This window comes from Mustelus asterias, chromosome 5, assembly GCF_964213995.1.
Source record: "Mustelus asterias chromosome 5, sMusAst1.hap1.1, whole genome shotgun sequence".
Classification (NCBI taxonomy): Eukaryota; Metazoa; Chordata; class Chondrichthyes; order Carcharhiniformes; family Triakidae; genus Mustelus; species Mustelus asterias.
The window spans coordinates 712347-733991 of record NC_135805.1 but is presented as its reverse complement, the minus strand read 5'-3'; the positions used below and the strand labels follow the sequence as shown (position 1 = coordinate 733991).

The window sequence follows — 21645 nt, the reverse complement described above, 5'->3', positions numbered from 1 at the left end:
GGGCCTGGAATGCGCTGCCGGGCAAGGTGGTGGAGGCGGACACACTGGGAACGTTTAAGACTTATCTAGATAGCCACATGAATGGAGTGGGAATGGAGGGATACAAAAGAATGGTCTGGTTTGGACCAGGGAGCGGCGCGGGCTTGGAGGGCCGAAGGGCCTGTCCCTGTGCTGTTTTGTTCTTTGTGGTCCATTTTGGCAGGTCAAATGGGATGAAGGAGTATAATATCAAGGGTAAGACTCTTAACAGTGTAGAGGATCAGAAGGACCTTGGCGTCCGGGTCCATAGGACTCTTAAATCGGCCTCGCAGGTAGAGGAGGTGGTTAAGAAGGCGTATGGTGTGCTGGCCTTCATCAATCGAGGGATTGAGTTTAGAAGTCGGGAGATAATGATGCAGCTTTATAAGACCCTCGTCAGACCCCACTTGGAGTACTGTGCTCAGTTCTGGTCCCTTCATTAGGAGGGATGTGGAAAAGATTGAAAGGGTGCAGAGAAGATTTACAAGGATGTTGCCTGGATTGGTTGACATGCCTTATGAGGATAGGTTGAGGGAGCTCGGTCTTTTCTCCTTGGAGAGACGAAGGATGTGAGGTGACCTGATAGAGGTGTATAAGATGTTAGAACATAGAACATAGAAAAACTACAGCACAAACAGGCCCTTCGGCCCACAAGTTGCGCCGGTCGTGTCCCTACCTACCTCGGCTTATATATAGGCTTACCTATAACCCTCAATCCTATTAAGTCCCATGTACTCATCCAGAAGTCTCTATAAAAGACCCTATCGAGTTTGCCTCCACCACCACTGACGGCAGCCAATTCCACTCACCCACCACCCTCTGAGTGAAAAACTTACCCCTGACATCTCCTCTGTACCTACTCCCCAGCACCTTAAACCTGTGTCCTCTCGTAGCAGTCATTTCCACCCTGGGAAAAAGCTTCCGAGAATCCACCCGATCTATACCTCTTAACATCTTGTACACCTCTATCAGGTCACCTCTCATCCTTCGTCTCTCCAAGGAGAAAAGACCGAGCTCCCTCAACCTATCCTCATAAGGCATGCCAACCAATCCAGGCAACATCCTTGTAAATCTCCTCTGCACCCTTTCTATGGCTTCCACATCCTTTCTGTAATGAGGCGACCAGAATTGGGCACAGTACTCCAGGTGGGGTCTGACAAGGGTCTTATAAAGCTGCATCATTATCCCCCGACTCCTAAACTCAATCCCTCGATTGATAAAGGCCAGCACACCATACACCTTCTTAACCACCTCCTCCATCTGCGAGGCTGATTTCAGAGTCCTATGGACCCGGACCCCAAGGTTCTTCTGATTCTCTACACTGCTAAGAGTCTTACCCCAGATATTATACTCCTTCATCCCATTTGACCTGCCAAAATGGACCACTACACATTTATCCGGGTTGAAGTCCATCTGCCACTTCTCCGCCCAGTCTTGCATCCTATCTATGTCACTCTGCAGCTTCTGACATCCCTCCAAACTTTCCACAACACCACCAACCTTCGTGTCGTCGGCAAACTTGCCAACACATCCCTCCACTTCCTCATCCAGGTCATTTATGAAGATGACAAACAGCAAGGGTCCCAGAACAGATCCCTGGGGCACTCCACTGGTGACCGACCTCCATTCAGAAAAAGACCCATCTACAACCACTCTCTGCCTTCTGCAGGCAAGCCAGTTCTGGATCCACAAGGCAACAGACCCTTGGATCCCATGCCCTCTCACTTTCTCGAGAAGTCTTGCATGGGGGACCTTATCGAACGCCTTGCTGAAGTCCATGTAAACCACATCTACCGCTTTTCCTTCGTCAATGTGTTTAGTCACGTTTTCAAAGAACTCCACCAGGCTCGTAAGGCACGATTTGCCTTTGACAAAGCCGTGCTGACTACTTTTGAGCATACTAAACTTCTCTAAATGTTCATAAATCCTGTCCCTCAGGATCTTCTCCATCAACTTACCAACCACTGAGGTTAGACTCACCGGTCGGTAATTTCCCGGGCTGTCCCTATTCCCCTTCTTGAATATAGGAACCACATCCGCAATCCTCCAATCCTCCGGAACCTCTCCCGTCTCCATCGACGACGCAAAGATCATCGCCAGAGGCTCTGCAATCTCTTCCCTCGCCTTCCACAGTAACCTGGGGTACATCCCATCCGGTCCCGGCGACTTATCTATCCTGATGCTATTCAAAATTTCCAACACATCCTCTTTCTTAATGTCCACAAATGTTGAGAGGTATAGATCGCGTGGATTCTCGGAGGCTTTTTCCCAGGGCTGAAATGGTTTCTACGAGAGGACACAGGTTTAAGGTGCTGGGGAGTAGGTACAGAGGAGATGTCAGGGGTAAGTTTTTCACTCAGAGGGTGGTGGGTGAGTGGAATCGGCTGACGTCGGTGGTGGTGGAGGCAAACTCGATAGGGTCTTTTAAGAGACTTCTGGATGAGTACATGGGACTTAATAGGATTGAGCGTTATAGGTAAGCCTATATATAAGCCTAGGTAGGTAGGGACATGACCAGCACAACTTGTGGGCCGAAGGGCCTGTTTGTGCTGTATTTTTTCTATGTTCTATGTTGCAGTTTTATAGAACCTTAGTTAGGCCGCACTTGGAATGCAGGGCCCGATTTTACCATTTTCATTCTAAGTGCTGAATCTGGGTGCAATTCAGATCCGACTTGGAAATCTGCTTTCAGGCGCCCCCAGACGCACTCAGCCTGAAAAGAAATTGCAGGTCTGATCTGTGGGCGGGGCTTAGCACGCCCAAAACGATTGGAGCTCTGAACTGCGCATGCGCAGTTGGAAAAAAAATTTGAAAATCGCCCCGCTATCACATCGCTCGCAGGCCGCAGAAAGCAGATAAAGTGACCCAGGAGCAATGGTTACCACAGACATCACGCTCACCCCTCCAACATAACATTCCCCATTATCCACCCACTCCCTCCCCCCCCCCCCGCTACCCAGATCGATCGCGACCTTCTGCCCCCTTTCCCCCCACTGATCGCCCGCAGAGTGGCAGCGGACCCCCATGTTCCCCCCACTCCCCCTCCCCCCACCCCCAGAGAATGATCGGGCCTTCCCCCCACCAGAGACTGACTGGGCTCCCCCCCCCGCCACCCCCACAGAGAATGATCAGGCCTTCCCCCACCCCCACCCCTAGAGAATGATCGAGCCTCCCTGCCCCCCACCAGAGAATGATCGGGCCTCCCTTCTCCTGCCTTCCCCCCCCACCCCCCCTCCCATCACCAGAGAATGATGTGGCCCGCCTCCCCCGCCCCCCCACTGACCTGAGTTAAAGAGCTGTTGGAAGCTCTGAACTTACCTCTTCAGAAGCTGGAGCGCTCGAAACAGACCTTTGCCGAGCAGATCTGTTTTGCACCGAATCTGGACGCGCGAACGGAATGGCAAAGGGGGAAGTGCTGATAAAGTTGGGCGGGCAGTTCATTAATTCAATTTAAATGCATTCAAATACATTTAAATCGTCGTAGCGCCCGTTTCAGATGCGAATCGGATTGCGGCCATTTTCGGGCCTCAGTGAAATGGGCACCTGCGCGGGCGCGGATCGTGTTAATGGCCTCACGCCCGACTTTATCACATTTTCATGCCCGAAAACAGGCGCAATGCAATGGTAAAATCAGGCCCGTAGTGTCCAATTCTGGTCACAGTACCGGAAGGATGTGGAGGCTTTGGAGAGGGTACAGAAAAGATTTACCAGGATGTTGCCTGGTATGGAGGGCATTAGCTATGAGGAGAGGTTGGGGAAACTTGGTTTGTTCTCACTGGAACGATGGAAGTTGAGGGGCGACCTGATAGAAGTCTACAAGGTTTAGTTGTAATTTATCAAAATTCACTGGACTCTGGGGAGGTGCCAGCTGATTGGAAAACAGCTAATGTAACACCACTGTTTAAAAAAGGAGGTAGACAAAAGGCAGGTAACTACAGGCCGGTTAGCTTAACATCTGTAGTTGGGAAAATGCTGGAATCTATCATTAAGGAAGAAATAGCAGGACACCTGGAAAAGAATGGTTCAGTCAAGCAGACGCAGCATGGATTCATGAAGGGAAAGTCATGTTTGACTAATTTACTGGAATTTTTTGAGGATATAACGAGTGTGGTTGACAGAGGGGAACCGGTGGATGTGGTGTTTTTGGATTTCCAGAAGGCATTCGATAAGGTGCCTCACAAAAGGTTGCTGCAGAAGATTGGGGTACACGGAGTTGGGGGTAAAGTGTTAGCGTGGATTGAGGATTGGCTATCTAACAGGAAGCAGAGAGTTGGAATAAATGGGTGCTTTTCTGGTTGGCAGTTGGTGACTAGTGGCATGTCGCAGGGATCGGTGCTGGGGCCTCAACTATTTACCATATACATAGACGATCTGGAGGAGGGGACCGAGTGTAGGGTAATAAAGTTTGCGGATGACACAAAGATGAGTGGGAAAGCAAATTGCGTGGAGGACACGGAGAGTCTACAGAGAGATTTGGATAGGCTAAGTGAGTGGGCAAGGATCTGGCAGACGGAGTATAACATTGGTAAGTGTGAGGTTATCCACTTTGGAAGGAATAATAGTAAAATGAACTATTATTTAAACGGTGACAAATTACAACATGCTACTGTGCAGAGGGACCTGGGGGTCCTTGTGCATGAATCGCAAAAACTCAGTTTGCAGGTGCAGCAGGTGATCAAGAAGGCGAATGGAATGTTGGCCTTTATCGCGAAGGGGATGGAGTATAAAAGCAGGAAGGTCATGCTGCAACTACAGGGTACTGGTGAGGCCGCACCTAGAGTACTGTGTACAATTTTGGTCCCCTTATTTAAGAAAGACTATATTAGCTTTGGAGGGAGTACAGAGAAGGTTCACCAGGTTGATTCCGGAGATGAGGAGGTTAGCTTATGAGGAGAGATTGAGTAGACTGGGCCTGTACTCATTGGAGTTTAGAAGGTTGAGGGGAGATCTTATAGAGGCATATAAGATAATGAAGGGGCTGGACAGGGTAGAAGCAGCGAGGTTATTTCCACTTACAATGGAAACAAGAACTAGGGGGCATAGCCTCAAAATACAGGGGAGTCAATTTGGAACAGCGTTGAGGAGGAACTTCTTCTCCCAGAGGGTAGTGAATCTTTGGAATTCTCTGCCCAATGAAGCAGTAGAGGCTACCTCGTTAAATGTGTTTAAGTCACAGATAGATAGACTTTTAACCATTAAGGGAATTAAGGGTTATGGGGAGCGGGTGGGTAAGTGGAACTGAACCCACTATCAGATCAGCCATGATCTTATTGAATGGCGGAGCAGGCTTGAGGGGCTAGATGGCCTACTCCTGCTCCTATTTCTTATGTTCTTACAAGATTATGAGAAGCATGGACAGAGTGGATAGTCAGCAGCTTTTTCACAGGGTGGAAGAGTCAATTACTAGGGGGCACAGGTTTAAGGTGCGAGGGGCAAGGTTTAAAGGAGATGTACGAGGCAGATTTTTTACACAGAGGGTGGTGGGTGCCTGGAACTCGCTGCCGGGGGAGGGAGTGGAAGCGGATACGGTAGTGACTTTTACGGGGCATCTTGACAAATACATGAATAGGATGGGAATGGAGGGATATGGTCCCCGGAAGGGTAGGGGGTTTTAGTTCAGTCGGGCAGCATGGTCGGTGCAGGCTTGGAGGGGCCGAAGGGCCTGTTCCTGTGCTGTAATTTTCTTTGTTCTTAAACACAAGAGCAGATTGGTTGTATTAAACTCAATGACTTATAAAGCAGGAAGATCATACCAAACTCTGATTGATGTACCACAACTCAGCCGCTGTTCTGTGATTTTAACAGGTGGTCAAAGTGGGCATTGTGGAACAATCCCTCACAGCGTCAGGTGAGTGACACTGTCTGACCCACATCGCACTGTCTCTACATCGTGTCCCTCTGCTTCCAGCAAAACCACACCTTCCTTCATCTTTCACAAGTCTTTGTTTCTGTGTCCCTCAGGAACACTGGCTGAATGTAACTGCCAGTGTGGCACTCATCGGTACGCAGCACAAGTTTCACTCCTGTGCTGTGTTTCCCAATGGGTGTCAGTGATAGGGCAGAGTGAACATGGGGGTGTGGGAGGGGGAATGGGGGGGGGAGAGTCAGTGATAGGGGAGAGTGTACATGGGGATGTGGGAGGGGGAATGGGTGGGGAGAGTCAGTGATAGGGGAGAGTGTACATGGGGATGTGGGAGGGGGAGCGTGTGGGGAGAGTCAGTGATAGGGGACAGTGTACATGGGGATGTGGGAGAGGGAATGGGGGGGGAGAGTCAGTGATAGGGGAGAGTGTACATGGGGATGTGGGAGAGGGAATGGGGGGGAGAGTCAGTGATGGGGAGAGTGTACATGGGGATGTGGGAGGGGGAATGGGTGGGGAGAGTCAGTGATAGGGGACAGTGTACATGGGGATGTGGGAGGGGGAATGGGTGGGGAGAGTCAGTGATAGGGGAGAGTGTACATGGGGATGTGGGAGGGGGAATGGGTGGGGAGAGTCAGTGATAGGGGAGAGTGTACATGGGGCTGTGGGAGGGGGAATGGGTCGGGAGAGTCAGTGATAGGGGACAGTGTACATGGGGATGTGGGAGGGGGAATGGGTGGGGAGAGTCAGTGATAGGGGACAGTGTACATGGGGATGTGGGAGAGGGAATGGGTGGGGAGAGTCAGTGATAGGGGACAGTGTACATGGGGATGTGGGAGGGGGAATGGGTGGGGAGAGTCAGTGATAGGGGAGAGTGTACATGGGGATGTGGGAGGGGGAATGGGTGGGGAGAGTCAGTGATAGGGGAGAGTGTACATGGGGATGTGGGAGGGGGAATGGGTGGGGAGAGTCAGTGATAGGGGAGAGTGTACATGGGGCTGTGGGAGGGGGAATGGGTCGGGAGAGTCAGTGATAGGGGACAGTGTACATGGGGATGTGGGAGGGGGAATGGGTGGGGAGAGTCAGTGATAGGGGACAGTGTACATGGGGATGTGGGAGAGGGAATGGGTGGGGAGAGTCAGTGATGGGGAGAGTGTACATGGGGATGTGGGAGAGTGAATGGGTGGGGAGAGTCAGTGATGGGGAGAGTGTACATGGGGATGTGGGAGAGTGAATGGGTGGGGAGAGTCAGTGATGGGGAGAGTGTACATGGGGATGTGGGAGGGGGAATGGGTGGGGAGAGTCAGTGATAGGGGACAGTGTACATGGGGATGTGGGAGGGGGAATGGGTGGGGAGAGTCAGTGATAGGGGACAGTGTACATGGGGATGTGGGAGGGGGAATGGGTGGGGAGAGTCAGTGATAGGGGAGAGTGTACATGGGGATGTGGGAGAGTGAATGGGTGGGGAGAGTCAGTGATAGGGGAGAGTGTACATGGGGATGTGGGAGGGGGAATGGGTGGGGAGAGTCAGTGATAGGGGAGAGTGTACATGGGGATGTGGGAGGGGGAATGGGTGGGGAGAGTCAGTGATAGGGGAGAGTGTACATAGAACATAGAACATTACAGCGCAGAACAGGCCCTTCGGCCCACGATGTTGCACCGACCAGTTAAAAAAAAACTGTGACCCTCCAACCTAAACCAATTTCTTTTCGTCCATGAACCTATCTACGGATCTCTTAAACGCCCCCAAACTAGGCGCATTTACTACTGATGCTGGCAGGGCATTCCAATCCCTCACCACCCTCTGGGTAAAGAACCTACCCCTGACATCGGTTCTATAACTACCCCCCCTCAATTTAAAGCCATGCCCCCTCGTGCTGGATTTCTCCATCAGAGGAAAAAGGCTATCACTATCCACCCTATCTAAACCTCTAATCATCTTATATGTTTCAATAAGATCCCCTCTTAGCCGCCGCCTTTCCAGCGAAAACAATCCCAAATCCCTCAGCCTCTCCTCATAGGATCTCCCCTCCATACCAGGCAACATCCTGGTAAACCTCCTCTGCACCCTCTCCAAAGCCTCCACATCCTTCCTGTAATGTGGGGACCAGAACTGCACACAGTACTCCAAGTGCGGCCGCACCAGAGTTGTGTACAGTTGCAACATAACGCTACGACTCCTAAATTCAATCCCCCTACCAATAAACGCCAAGACACCATATGCCTTCTTAACAACCTTATCTACTTGATTCCCAACTTTCAGGGATCTATGCACACATATACCTAGATCCCTCTGCTCCTCCACACTATTCAAAGTCCTCCCGTTAGCCCTATACTCAACACATCTGTTATTCCTACCAAAGTGAATTACCTCACACTTCTCCGCATTAAACTCCATCCGCCACCTCTCGGCCCAACTTTGCAACCTGTCTAAGTCTTCCTGCAAACTACGACACCCTTCCTCACTGTCTACCACACCACCGACTTTGGTGTCATCAGCAAATTTGCTAATCCACCCAACTATACCCTCATCCAGATCATTAATAAATATTACAAACAGCAGTGGCCCCAAAACAGATCCCTGAGGTACACCACTTGTAACCGCACTCCATGATGAATATTTACTATCAACCACCACCCTCTGTTTCCTATCCGCTAGCCAATTCCTGATCCAATTTCCTAGATCACCCCCAATCCCATACATCTGCATTTTCTGCAGAAGCCTACCATGGTGAACCTTATCAAACGCCTTACTAAAATCCATATATACCACGTCCACTGCCTTGCCCCCATCCACCTCCTTGGTCACTTTCTCAAAAAACTCAATAAGGTTAGTAAGGCACGACCTACCTGCCACAAAACCATGCTGACTATCACCTATCAATTCATTACTCTCCAAATAACTATAAATCCTATCCCTTATAATTTTTTCCAACATCTTGCCGACAACAGAAGTGAGACTCACCGGTCTATAATTCCCGGGGAAGTCTCTGTTCCCCTTCTTAAACAATGGGACAACATTCGCTAACCTCCAATCTTCTGGTACTATACCAGAGGCCAACGACGACCTGAAGATCAGAGCCAGAGGCTCTGCAATCACTTCTCTTGCCTCCCAGAGAATCCTTGGATAAATCCCATCCGGACCAGGGGATTTATCTATTTTCAGACCCTCCAGAATATCCTGCACATCCTCCTTATCAACTGTAATACTGTCTATTCTACTCCCTTGCAACCCAGTGTCCTCCTCAGCTATATTCATGTCCCCTTGCGTGAACACCGAAGAGAAATATTGGTTCAATGCTTCACCAATCTCCTCCGGTTCCACACATAACTTCCCTCTGCCATCTATAACTGGCCCTAAACTTGCCCTAACCAACCTTCTGTTCTTGACATACCTATAGAACGCCTTAGGATTCTCTTTAACCCTATCCGCCATGGGGATGTGGGAGGGGGAATGGGTGGGAGAGTCAGTGATAGGGGAGAGTGTACATGGGGATGTGGGAGGGGGAGCGTGTGGGGAGAGTCAGTGATAGGGGAGAGTGTACATGGGGATGTGGGAGGGGGAATGGGTGGGGAGAGTCAGTGATAGGGGAGAGTGTACATGGGGATGTGGGAGGGGGAATGGGTGGGGAGAGTCAGTGATAGGGGAGAGTGTACATGGGGATGTGGGAGGGGGAATGGGTGGGGAGAGTCAGTGATAGGGGACAGTGTACATGGGGATGTGGGAGGGGGAATGGGGGGGGAGAGTCAGTGATAGGGGACAGTGTACATGGGGATGTGGGAGGGGGAATGGGTGGGGAGAGTCAGTGATAGGGGAGAGTGTACATGGGGATGTGGGAGGGGGAATGGGTGGGAGAGTCAGTGATAGGGGACAGTGTACATGGGGATGTGGGAGGGGGAGCATGTGGGGAGAGTCAGTGATAGGGGACCGTGTACATGGGGATGTGGGAGAGTGAATGGGTGGGGAGAGTCAGTGATAGGGGGGAGTGTACATGGGGATGTGGGAGGGGGAATGGGGGGGGAGAGTCAGTGATAGGGGACAGTGTACATGGGGATGTGGGAGGGCGAATGGGTGGGGAGAGTCAGTGATAGGGGAGAGTGTACATGGGGATGTGGGAGAGTGAATGGGTGGGGAGAGTCAGTGATGGGGAGAGTGTACATGGGGATGTGGGAGGGGGAATGGGTGGGGAGTGTCAGTGATAGGGGAGAGTGTACATGGGGATGTGGGAGGGGGAATGGGTGGGGAGAGTCAGTGATAGGGGAGAGTGTACATGGGGATGTGGGAGGGGGAATGGGTGGGGAGAGTCAGTGATAGGGGAGAGTGAACATGGGGATGTGGGAGGGGGAATGGGTGGGGAGAGTCAGTGATAGGGGACAGTGTACATGGGGATGTGGGAGGGGGAATGGGTGGGGAGAGTCAGTGATAGGGGACAGTGTACATGGGGATGTGGGAGGGGGAATGGGTGGGGAGAGTCAGTGATAGGGGAGAGTGTACATGGGGATGTGGGAGGGGGAATGGGTGGGGAGAGTCAGTGATAGGGGACAGTGTACATGGGGATGTGGGATGGGGAATGGGTGGGGAGAGTCAGTGATGGGAAGAGTGTACATGGGGATGTGGGAGGGGGAATGGGGGGGGAGAGTCAGTGATAGGGGAGAGTGTACATGGGGATGTGGGAGGGGGAATGGGTGGGGAGAGTCAGTGATAGGGGAGAGTGAACATGGGGATGTGGGAGGGGGAATGGGTGGGGAGAGTCAGTGATAGGGGAGAGTGAACATGGGGATGTGGGAGGGGGAATGGGTGGGGAGAGTCAGTGATAGGGGACAGTGTACATGGGGATGTGGGAGGGGGAGCGTGTGGGGAGAGTCAGTGATAGGGGAGAGTGTACATGGGGATGTGGGAGGGGGAATGGGTGGGGAGAGTCAGTGATAGGGGAGAGTGTACATGGGGATGTGGGAGGGGGAATGGGTGGGGAGAGTCAGTGATAGGGGAGAGTGTACATGGGGATGTGGGAGGGGGAATGGGTGGGGAGAGTCAGTGATGGGGGACAGTGTACATGGGGATGTGGGAGGGGGAATGGGTGGGGAGAGTCAGTGATGGGGAGAGTGTACATGGGGATGTGGGAGGGGGAATGGGGGGGGAGAGTCAGTGATAGGGGAGAGTGAACATGGGGATGTGGGAGAGGGAATGGGTGAGGAGAGTCAGTGATAGGGGACAGTGTACATGGGGATGTGGGAGGGGGAATGGGTGGGGAGAGTCAGTGATAGGGGAGAGTGTACATGGGGATGTGGGAGGGGGAATGGGTGGGGAGAGTCAGTGATAGGGGAGAGTGTACATGGGGATGTGGGAGAGTGAATGGGTGGGGAGAGTCAGTGATAGGGGAGAGTGTACATGGGGTGTGGGAGGGGGAATGGGTGGGGAGAGTCAGTGATAGGGGAGCGTGTTCATGGGGATGTGGGAGGGGGAATGGGTGGGGAGAGTCAGTGATAGGGGACAGTGTACATGGGGATGTGGGAGGGGGAATGGGTGGGGAGAGTCAGTGATAGGGGAGAGTGAACATGGGGATGTGGGAGGGGGAGCGTGTGGGGAGAGTCAGTGATAGGGGAGAGTGAACATGGGGGTGTGGGAGGAGGAATGGGTGGGGAGAGTCAGTGATAGGGGACAGTGTACATGGGGATGTGGGAGAGGGAATGGGTGGGGAGAGTCAGTGATAGGGGACAGTGTACATGGGGATGTGGGAGGGGGAATGGGTGGGGAGAGTCAGTGATAGGGGAGAGTGTACATGGGGATGTGGGAGGGGGAATGGGTGGGGAGAGTCAGTGATAGGGGAGAGTGAACATGGGGATGTGGGAGGGGGAGCGTGTGGGGAGAGTCAGTGATAGGGGACAGTGTACATGGGGATGTGGGAGAGGGAATGGGTGGGGAGAGTCAGTGATAGGGGAGAGTGTACATGGGGATGTGGGAGAGTGAATGGGTGGGGAGAGTCAGTGATAGGGGAGAGTGTACATGGGGATGTGGGAGGGGGAATGGGTGGGGAGAGTCAGTGATAGGGGAGAGTGTACATGGGGATGTGGGAGGGGGAGCATGTGGGGAGAGTCAGTGATAGGGGAGAGTGTGAATGGGGATGTGGGAGGGGGAATGGGTGGGGAGAGTCAGTGATAGGGGAGAGTGTACATGGGGATGTGGGAGGGGGAATGGGTGGGGAGAGTCAGTGATAGGGGACAGTGTACATGGGGATGTGGGAGAGGGAATGGGTGGGGAGAGTCAGTGATAGGGGAGAGTGTACATGGGGATGTGGGAGAGTGAATGGGGGGAGAGTCAGTGATAGGGGACAGTGTACATGGGGATGTGGGAGAGGGAATGGGTGGGGAGAGTCAGTGATAGGGGAGAGTGTACATGGGGATGTGGGAGAGTGAATGGGGGGAGAGTCAGTGATAGGGGAGAGTGTACATGGGGATGTGGGAGAGAGAATGGGGGGAGAGTCAGTGATAGGGGAGAGTGTACATGGGGATGTGGGAGAGTGAATGGGGGGAGAGTCAGTGATAGGGGAGAGTGTACATGGGGATGTGGGAGAGTGAATGGGGGGAGAGTCAGTGATAGGGGACAGTGTACATGGGGATGTGGGAGGGGGAATGGGGGGAGAGTCAGTGATAGGGGAGAGTGTACATGGGGATGTGGGAGGGGGAATGGGTGGGGAGAGTCAGTGATAGGGGAGAGTGTACATGGGGATGTGGGAGGGGGAGCATGTGGGGAGAGTCAGTGATAGGGGAGAGTGTGAATGGGGATGTGGGAGAGGGAATGGGTGGGGAGAGTCAGTGATAGGGGACAGTGTACATGGGGATGTGGGAGTGCCTAGTTGTACAGTGTACTCAATGTTGGCCTGTGTGCATTTCTGCGTTAATACAATCTATTTACAGCGCCTCACTCTGTTTCTTTAGTGGATTCTGATGATGCCACTTTGTGTAATGTTGGCATCTTGTCTCCCACACCAACCTCCAGCAGCACTGCTTACACAAAGGATACCAACGCAACACCACCACCTTCCCCTTCTGTCTCAGGAGTCCTCTCTGGAGCTTGGTAAGGATAAACTGGATCACACTGTCTACAGGGGAGTTTCTGATCCGCCCATTGTGTTGGGGAACTTGTGCACCTGTTGTTCAATGTATGACTACAGTGTTCACTGTGATACAGAGACTACAAGGTGCTGCGACTCCTTTTTCAGGCTGTGCCGGACTGGTTCCTCCAGATTGGAGGGTAGTTAATGTAAGTCCATTATTCAATAAGGGAGGTAGAGAGAAAACAGGGAACCAGTGAGCCTAACGTTGGTACTGGGGAAGTTGCTGGAGTCCATTATCGAGGATTTCATAACTCAGCATTTGGAAGGCAGTGGTAGAATTAGACAAAGTCAGCATAAAAACTGACTGTAAGAGTTTCGATACATATGTAAAGAGAAAAAGATTGACAAAAACGAATGTCGGCCCCTTACAGTCACAAACGGGAGAATTCATAATGGGAATAAAGAAATGGCCGCGGAACTAAATTTGTACTTATAGGTACAAAGAGATAGAGATAGGCGAGGTGATGAATGAATACTTTTCTTCAGTGTTCACCAAGGAGAGGGGCCATGTTTTTGAGGAAGAGAAGGTGTTACAGGCTAATAGGCTGGAGGAAGTAGATGTTCGGAGGGAGGATGTCCTGGCAGTTTTGAATAAACTGAAGGTCGATAAGTCCCCTGGGCCTGATGAAATGTATCCTAGGATTCTTTGGGAGGCAAGGGATGAGATTGCAGAGCCTTTGGCTTTGATCTTTGGGTCCTCGCTGTCCACGGGGATGGTGCCAGAGGACTGGAGAGTGGCGAATGTTGTTCCTCTGTTTAAGAAAGGGAATAGAAATGACCCTGGTAATTATAGACCGGTTAGTCTTACTTCGGTGGTTGGTAAATTGATGGAAAGGGTCCTTAGGGATGGGATTTACGACCATTTAGAAAGATGCGGATTAATCCGGGATAGTCAGCACGGATTCGTGAAGGGCAAGTCGTGCCTCACAAATTTGATAGAATTTTTTGAGGAGGTAACTAAGTGTATTGATGAAGGTAGGGCAGTTGATGTCATATACATGGATTTTAGTAAGGCGTATGATAAGGTCTCCCATGGTCGGCTTATGATGAAAGTGAGGAGGTGTGGGATAGAGGGAAAGTTGGCCGATTGGATAGATAACTGGCTGTCTGACCGAAGACAGGGGGTGGTGGTGGATGGAAAATTTTCGGATTGGAGGCAGGTTGCTAGCGGAGTGCCACAGGGATCAGTGCTTGGTCCTCTGCTCTTTGTGATTTTTATTAATGACTTAGAGGAGGGGGCTGAAGGGTGGATCAGTAAATTTGCTGATGACACCAAGATTGGTGGAGTAGTGGATGAGGTGGAGGGCTGTTGTAGGCTGCAAAGAGACATAGATAGGATGCAAAGCTGGGCTGAAAAATGGCAAATGGAGTTTAACCCGGATAAATGTGAGGTGATTCATTTTGGTAGGACTAATTTAAATGTGGATTACAGGGTCAAAGGTAGGGTTCTGAAGACTGTGGAGGAACAGAGAGATCTTGGGGTGCATATCCACAGATCTCTAAAGGTTGCCACTCAAGTGGATAGAGCTGTGAAGAAGGCCTATAGTGTATTAGTTTTTATTAACAGGGGGTTGGAGTTTAAGAGCCGTGGGGTTATGCTGCAACTGTACAGGACCTTGGTGAGACCACATTTGGAATATTGTGTGCAGTTCTGGTCACCTCACTATAAGAAGGATGTGGAAGCGCTGGAAAGAGTGCAGAGGAGATTTACCAGGATGCTGCCTGGTTTGGAGGGTAGGTCTTATGACGAAAGGTTGAGGGAGCTTGGGCTGTTCTCTCTGGAGCGGAGGAGGCTGAGGGGAGACTTAATAGAGGTTTATGAAATGATGAAGGGGATAGATAGAGTGAACGTTCAAAGACTATTTCCTCGGGTGGATGGAGCTATTACAAGGGGGCATAACTATAGGGTTCATGGTGGGAGATATAGGAAGGATATCAGAGGTAGGTTCTTTATGCAGAGAGTGGTTGGGGTGTGGAATGGACTGCCTGCAGTGATAGTGGAGTCAGACACTTTAGGAACATTTAAGGGGTTATTGGATAGGCACATGGAGCACAACAGGATGATAGGGAGTGGGATAGCTTGATCTTGGTTTCAGATAAAGCTCGGCACAACATCGTGGGCCGAAGGGCCTGTTCTGTGCTGTACTGTTCTATGTTCTACTTGGCTTCAGTCTTCACAAAGGAAGACATGAGTAATGTACAAGTTCTGAGAGAAACAAGTTTAGTGAGGAGCTGAAGGAAATTAGCATTAGTAGAGAAATAGTTTTGGGGAAATTGATGGGATTAAAGGTGGATAAATCTCCAGGTCCTGATAATCTTCATCCCAGAGTATTTAAGAGGCCCTTGAAATAGTAGATCCATTGGTGGTTATTTTCCACAATTCTTTAGACTCTGGACTGGTTCCTCCAGATTGGAGAGTAGCTAATGTAAGCCCACTATTCAAAAAGGGAGGTAGAGAGAAAGCAGGGAACTATAGACCAGTGAGCCTAACGTCGGTACTGGGGAAGTTGCTAGAGTCCATTATCAAGGGTTTCATAACTCGGCATTTGGAAGGCAGTGGTAGAATCAGACAAAGTCAGCATGGATTTACAACAGGGAAATCATGCTTGACGAATCTATTGGAACTCTTTGAGGATGTAACTAGTAGAGTTGACCGAGGAGAACGAGAGAATGTTTTTTTTATTCATTTGTGGGACATGGGCGTTGCTGGCTGGCCAGCATTTATTGCCCATCCCTAGTTGTCCTTGGAGGGCAGTTGAGAGTCAACCACATTACTGTGGCTCTGTAGTCACATGTAGGCCAGACCGGATAAGGACAGCAGATTTCCCTCCCTAGGGCATTAGCGAACCAGATGGGTTTTTCCAACAATCGACAATGGTTTCATGGTCATCAGTAGATTCTTAATTCCAGATTTTTTTCATTGAATTTAAATTCCACCATCTGCCGTGGCGGGATTCGAACCCGGGTCCCCAGAACATTAGCTGAGTTTCTGGTTTAATTGTCTAGCGATAAAACCACTGGGCCATCGCCTCCCCTCGAAGTTGCAAAGTTGAGTAGAGTAATTGTAGATTGAAAAGTAGGATAGAATTTGGTGTTTAAAATTGTTAAATGCGAAGAGGAGAACGCATTGCGTGGTCCTGTTAAAAGGTGGCGTTTTTGTGCTTAGAGGTTAAAAGTGCAAGCACTTTCTGAGCCAACAGGCTTTTCAATTTAGCCAATCAATTTGAATCAGGCACTTAGATACCAAGAACCTATTAAATTTAAATCTGATGGTTTGTGCAACCTTGGACCAATCCTATTGTGGGGGACATTGATATGTCATCCCAGGTATAAAAGGAAGGGGTCAGTGGGACAAGGGGAGAGAGCAACTGCCACCTGCTACAGCTCACAGCCCTTAGCTCAAAGCCCCATCCAGACAGCAAAGGTACCAAAGAAGAATCAACGGAGAAGGCCCAGAATATTCCGGAAGACACAAAACCTGGCTGTAATTTAGAGAGTGATTAAATTCTATGTTTTGTTAATGAGTGGGGACTGTATTTGTTGGAATAGCATTCCATTGGAATTGTGTTTGATTGGGTTTGTTAATAGTTTAGTTATTCTGTTAGATAAATAAAGCGTTACTTGTTGATTTTAGAGAGAGTGTCAGGGAATTATATTGGTTTCATAGAATCCCTACAGTGCAGAAGGAGACCATTCAACCCATCAACAGAGGAGCCTGCACCAACAACAATCCCACCCAGGCCCTATCCCCGTAACCCCACATATTTACCCCGCTAATCCCTCTAACCTATACATCCCGGGACACTAAGGGGCAATTTATCATGGCCCATCCACTTAACCCGCACATCTTTGGAGTGCGGGAGGAAACTGGAGCACCCGGAGGAAACCCACGCAGACACGGGGAGAATGTGCAAACTCCACACAGACAGTGACCCGAGCCAGGAATCAAACCCAGGTTACTGGAGCTGTGAAGCAGCAGTGCTAACCACTGTGCTACCGTGCCGCCCCAACCACTAAAAGTAGCTGAAGAGCAGGTCACACCACTTCACACTCACTATTTACAGGTGTTTGGGCAAGGTAATCCTCTTCGAGTGGTCAGGTGTTATTCTCGGAGGGGAATCCATCTCTGCTTTATAACAATGTGGTTTATTTAGACTTTCAGAAGGCTTTCGACAAGGTATCACATAACAGACTACTATGTAAAGCTAAGACACATGGGATTGCAGGTAATGTTTTGAGTTTGATAAAAGCTGGTTAGCAGATAGGAAGCAAAGAGTTGGCATAAATGGGTCTTTTTCTGATTGACTGTCTGTGTGGAGTTTGCACATTCTCCTCGTGTCTGCGTGGGTTTCCTCCGGGTGCTCCGGTTTCCTCCCACAGTCCAAAGATGTGCGGGTTAGGTTGATTGGCCATGCTAAAATTGTCCCTTAGTGTCCTGGGATGCGTAGATTAGAGGGATTAGTGGGTAAAATATGTGGGGATATGGTGGTAGGGCCTGGGTGGGATTGTGGTTGGTGCAGACTCGATGGGCCGAATGGCCTCTTTCTGTACTGTAGGGTTTCTATGATTTCTATGATGACAGTCAGTAACTCGTGGGGTTCCACAGGGACCTGTGCTAGGACCCCAACTGTTCACATTATATATTAATGATTTGGAAGAGGGAACTGAATGTATTATCTCTAAATTTGCAGATGATACAAAGTTGGGTGGAGGTTGAGCTGTGAGGAGGATGCAGAGATGTTTCAGTGTGATTTGGACAGGCCGAGTGTGTGGCAGATGCAGGATAATGTGGATAAATGTGAGGTTCTCCACTCTGGTAGCAATAATAGGAAGACAGATTATTACTTGAATGGGTGTAAATTGAGAGAGATGGATACTCAGCGAGACCTTGGAGTCCTCGTGCATCAGTCGCTGAAAGTAAGCGTGCAGGTACAGCAGGCAGTAAAGAAGGCAAATGGTATGTTGGACTTCACAGCGAGAGGATTTGAGTATAGGGATAGGAATGTTTTGCTGCAATTGTACAGGGTGTTGGTGAGGACACACCTGGAGTATTGTGTGCAGTTTTGGTGTCCTTATCTGAGGAAGGATGTCCTTGCGATAGAGGGAGCACAGCAAAGGTTTACCAGGCTGATTCCTGGGATGGCAGGTCTGTCATATGAGGAGAAACTAAGTCGGTTAGGATTATATTCACTGGAGTTTAGAAGACTGAGAGGGGATCTCACAGAAACTTATAAAATTCTAACAGGGTTAGACAGGGTAGATTCAGAAAGAATGTTCCCAATGGTGGGGGAGTCCAGAACTAGGGGTCATAGTTTGAGGATAAGGGGTAAACCTTTTAGAACTGAGGTGAGGAGAAATTTCTTCACCCAGAGGGCGGTGAATGTGTGGAATTCACTCCCCCAGAATGTTGTTGAGACCAAAACATTGTCTGATTTCAGGAAGAAATTAGATATAGCTCTTGGGGAAATTAGATATCGCTCTTGGGGGGAAGGGGCGATCAGGATATCGAATTCGATGATCAGCCATGATCAAAATGAATGGCAGAGCAGGATCGAGGGGCCGAATGGCCTCCTGCTGCTTCTGTGTTTCTATGCTGATATGAGACTGTGCAGCAGATAGGGTCAGGCGCTTTGATCCCCTGACCAACCAGTTCTGGAGAGGAGATTTTTGTCAGCATGTTCTCTTCATCCATTGACTCTGACTGAACATTAACAGAGAGAGTCAGCCACTGAGTGCTGTTCTGGGTTAACTTGGCACTCGGATGCAGCCCTCTGTTGTTACCCTGTAACCGTACCCTGGCAACGCTCAGCAGCAGCAGCAAGGGAGTAATGATCACCCCATGGTGAGCAGAGGTTGGACAGCAGGACAGAGAGCTGTGGAATGGGAGAGGCACGGCCTCACTTTGAGGATAGATTATATAGACTGAGATTTATTCCCTCCAGGCTTGAAGAATGAAATGTTTAAAATAATAAAGGAGTTTGAAATGTCAGTGGAGAGAAATAATTTCTCCTGGTGGGGAGTACAGAAGCTGAGAATGAATGTGTGTTATCCAGGGGGCGATTTCAGAAAGACTTCACTCTGAAGGCAGTAGAAATCTGGAACTCTCTCCTCTGGATGCTGTCCTGATTTTTCACCCGACCTTTACTGGCTCACCGTGCCGATAGTCCGGCAGGACAGGCCAGTGAGATTGCTGAGATAACTAAAGGCCATTGGAGCTTTCAGGACGGAGATAGATTGGTTTGTGTTGCTGGGAATCCCCTGTCAGAGAATGGGTCCAGGCTAGCAATGTCCTTGTCTAGCAGTTTAAACATAGGAACCTAAAACATCGGAATCAGGAACAGAAGTCGGCAAATCCAGCCCTTTGAGCCTGCTCCACCGTCCAATCAGATCATGTCTGATCTCCCCCTGCTCTCAAATCCACCTCCCCACCTGTTCCCCACACCCCCTTTTCCCTTTATCAGAAATATATCTGTCTCCTTCGTGAAACCATTCAATGATTCAGACTCCCCCGCGCGATGGGGCAGCGAGTTCCACAACTCACCACCCTCTGCGAGAAGTAGTTCCTCCTCATCTCTGTTTTAAATCCACCACCTCTCAGCGTTTACCTGTGACCTCTTGTTCTAGATTGCCCAACACGGGTGAAACGCTTGGTCCACACTTACTTTATCAATCCCTTTTTAAATTTTATACACCTCGATCAGATCCCCTCTCCTCCTTCTAAACCCCAGTGAGTATAAACCCAAACTGTTTAATCTCTCCTCAAACGTCAACCCCTTCATCCCCGGAATCAATCTGGTGACCCTCCTCTGAACTGCCTCCAATGCTGCCACATCCTTCCTCAAATAAGGAGACCCAAACTGGACTCAATATTCCAGATGTGGTCTCACCAACACCCTAAACAACTGCAACAACACGCATCTACTTTTATACTCCAGTCCCTCTGCAATAAATTCCAATATTTATCACTTTGATAGGGCTGTACTATAGGCCCCCAAATAGTCGGCGGGAAATTAAGGAGCAAATATGTAAGATTACAGATAGCTCCAAGAAAAATAGGGTGGTAATAGTCAGAGATTTTAACTTTCCCAACATTGACTGGGACAGCCATAGTATTAGAGGGTTGGATGGAGAGAAATTTGTTGAGTGTATTCAGGAGGAATTTCTCATTCAGTATGTGGATGGCCCGACTAGAGAGGGGGCAAAACTTGACCTCCTCTTGGGAAACAAGGAAGGGCAGGTGTCAGAAGTGTTAGTGAGGGATCACTTTGGGACCAGTGACCATAATTCTATTAGTTTTAAGATAGCTATGGAGAATGATAGGTCTGGCCCAAAAGTTAAAATTCTAAATTGGGGCAAGGCCAATTTTGATGGTATCAGGCAGGAACTTTCAAAAGTTAATTGGGGGAGTCTGTGGGAAGGCAAAGGGATGTGTGGTAAGTGGCAGGCTTTCAAAAGTGTGTTAACCAGGGTTCAGGGTAAACACATTCCTCTTAGAGTGAAGGGCAAGGCTGGTAGAAGTAGGGAACCCTGGATGACTCGGGATATTGAGGCCCTGGTCAAGAAGAAGAAGGAGGCACATGACATGCATGGGCAGCTGGGATCAAGTGGATCCCTTGAAGATAATGTAGGAGTAAAGAGAGAAATCAGGAGGGCAAAAAGGGGACACGAGATTATTTTGGCAAATAAGGCAAAGGAGAATCCAAAGAGCTTCTACAAATACATAAAGGGCAAAAGAGTAACAAGGGAGAGAGTAGGGCTTCTTAAGGATCAACAAGGTCATCTATGTGCGGATCCACAAGAGATGGGTGAGATCCTAAATGAATATTTCTCATCAGTATTTACTGTTGAGAAAAGCATGGATGTTAGGGAACTTGGGGAAATAAATAGTGATCTCTTGAGGAGTGTACATATTACAGAGAAGGAGGTGCTGGAAGTCTTAAAGCGCATCAAGGTAGATAAATCCCCGGGACCTGAATGAAGTGTATCCCAGGACACAGGAAGGCTAGGGAGGAAATTGCGGGTCTCCGAGCCGAGATATTTGAATCATCGATAGTCACGGGTGAGGTGCCTGAAGATTGGAGAGCGGAAAATGTGCCTTTGTTTAAAAAGGGCTGCAGGGAAAAGCCTGGGAATTACAGGCCAGTGAGCCTCACATCTGTGGTGGGTAAATTGTTGGAAGGTATTTTGAGAGACAGGATCTACAGGCATTTAGAGACGCAAGGACTGATTAGGGACAGTCAGCATGGCTTTGTGAGTGGAAAATAATGTCTCACAAATCTGATTGAGTTCTTTGGAGGAGTAACCAAGAAGGTAGATGAGGGCAGTGCAGTTGATGTTGTCTACATGGACTTTAGCACGGCCTTTGACAAGGTACCGCATGGTAGGTTGTTGCATAAAGTTAAATCTCACGGGATCCAGGGTGAGGTATCTAAATGGATACAAAATTGGCTTTTTGACAGAAGCCAGAGGGTTGTTTTTCAAACTGGAGGCCTGTGACCAGCGGTGTGCCTCAGGGATCAGTGCTGGGTCCACTGTTATTTGTCATTTATATTAATGATTTGGATGAGAATATAGGAGGCATGGTTAGTAAGTTTGCAGGTGACACCAAGATTGGTGGCATAGTGGACAGTGAAGAAAGTTATCTCCGATTGC

General features: G+C 49.6%; 1 protein-coding gene across 1 annotated transcript in view; it reads left to right on the top strand.

Annotated features, from left to right (window-relative positions):
* Nucleotides 1–21645, top strand: part of LOC144493935 (phosphofurin acidic cluster sorting protein 2-like) — a 410987-nt gene that overhangs the window by 332398 nt on the left and 56944 nt on the right. The window contains exons 21-22 of the mRNA XM_078213510.1: nt 5824–5866; nt 12815–12953. Coding sequence (XP_078069636.1) covers nt 5824–5866; nt 12815–12953 — 182 coding nt within the window. The remainder of the gene's footprint in view (nt 1–5823; nt 5867–12814; nt 12954–21645) is intronic.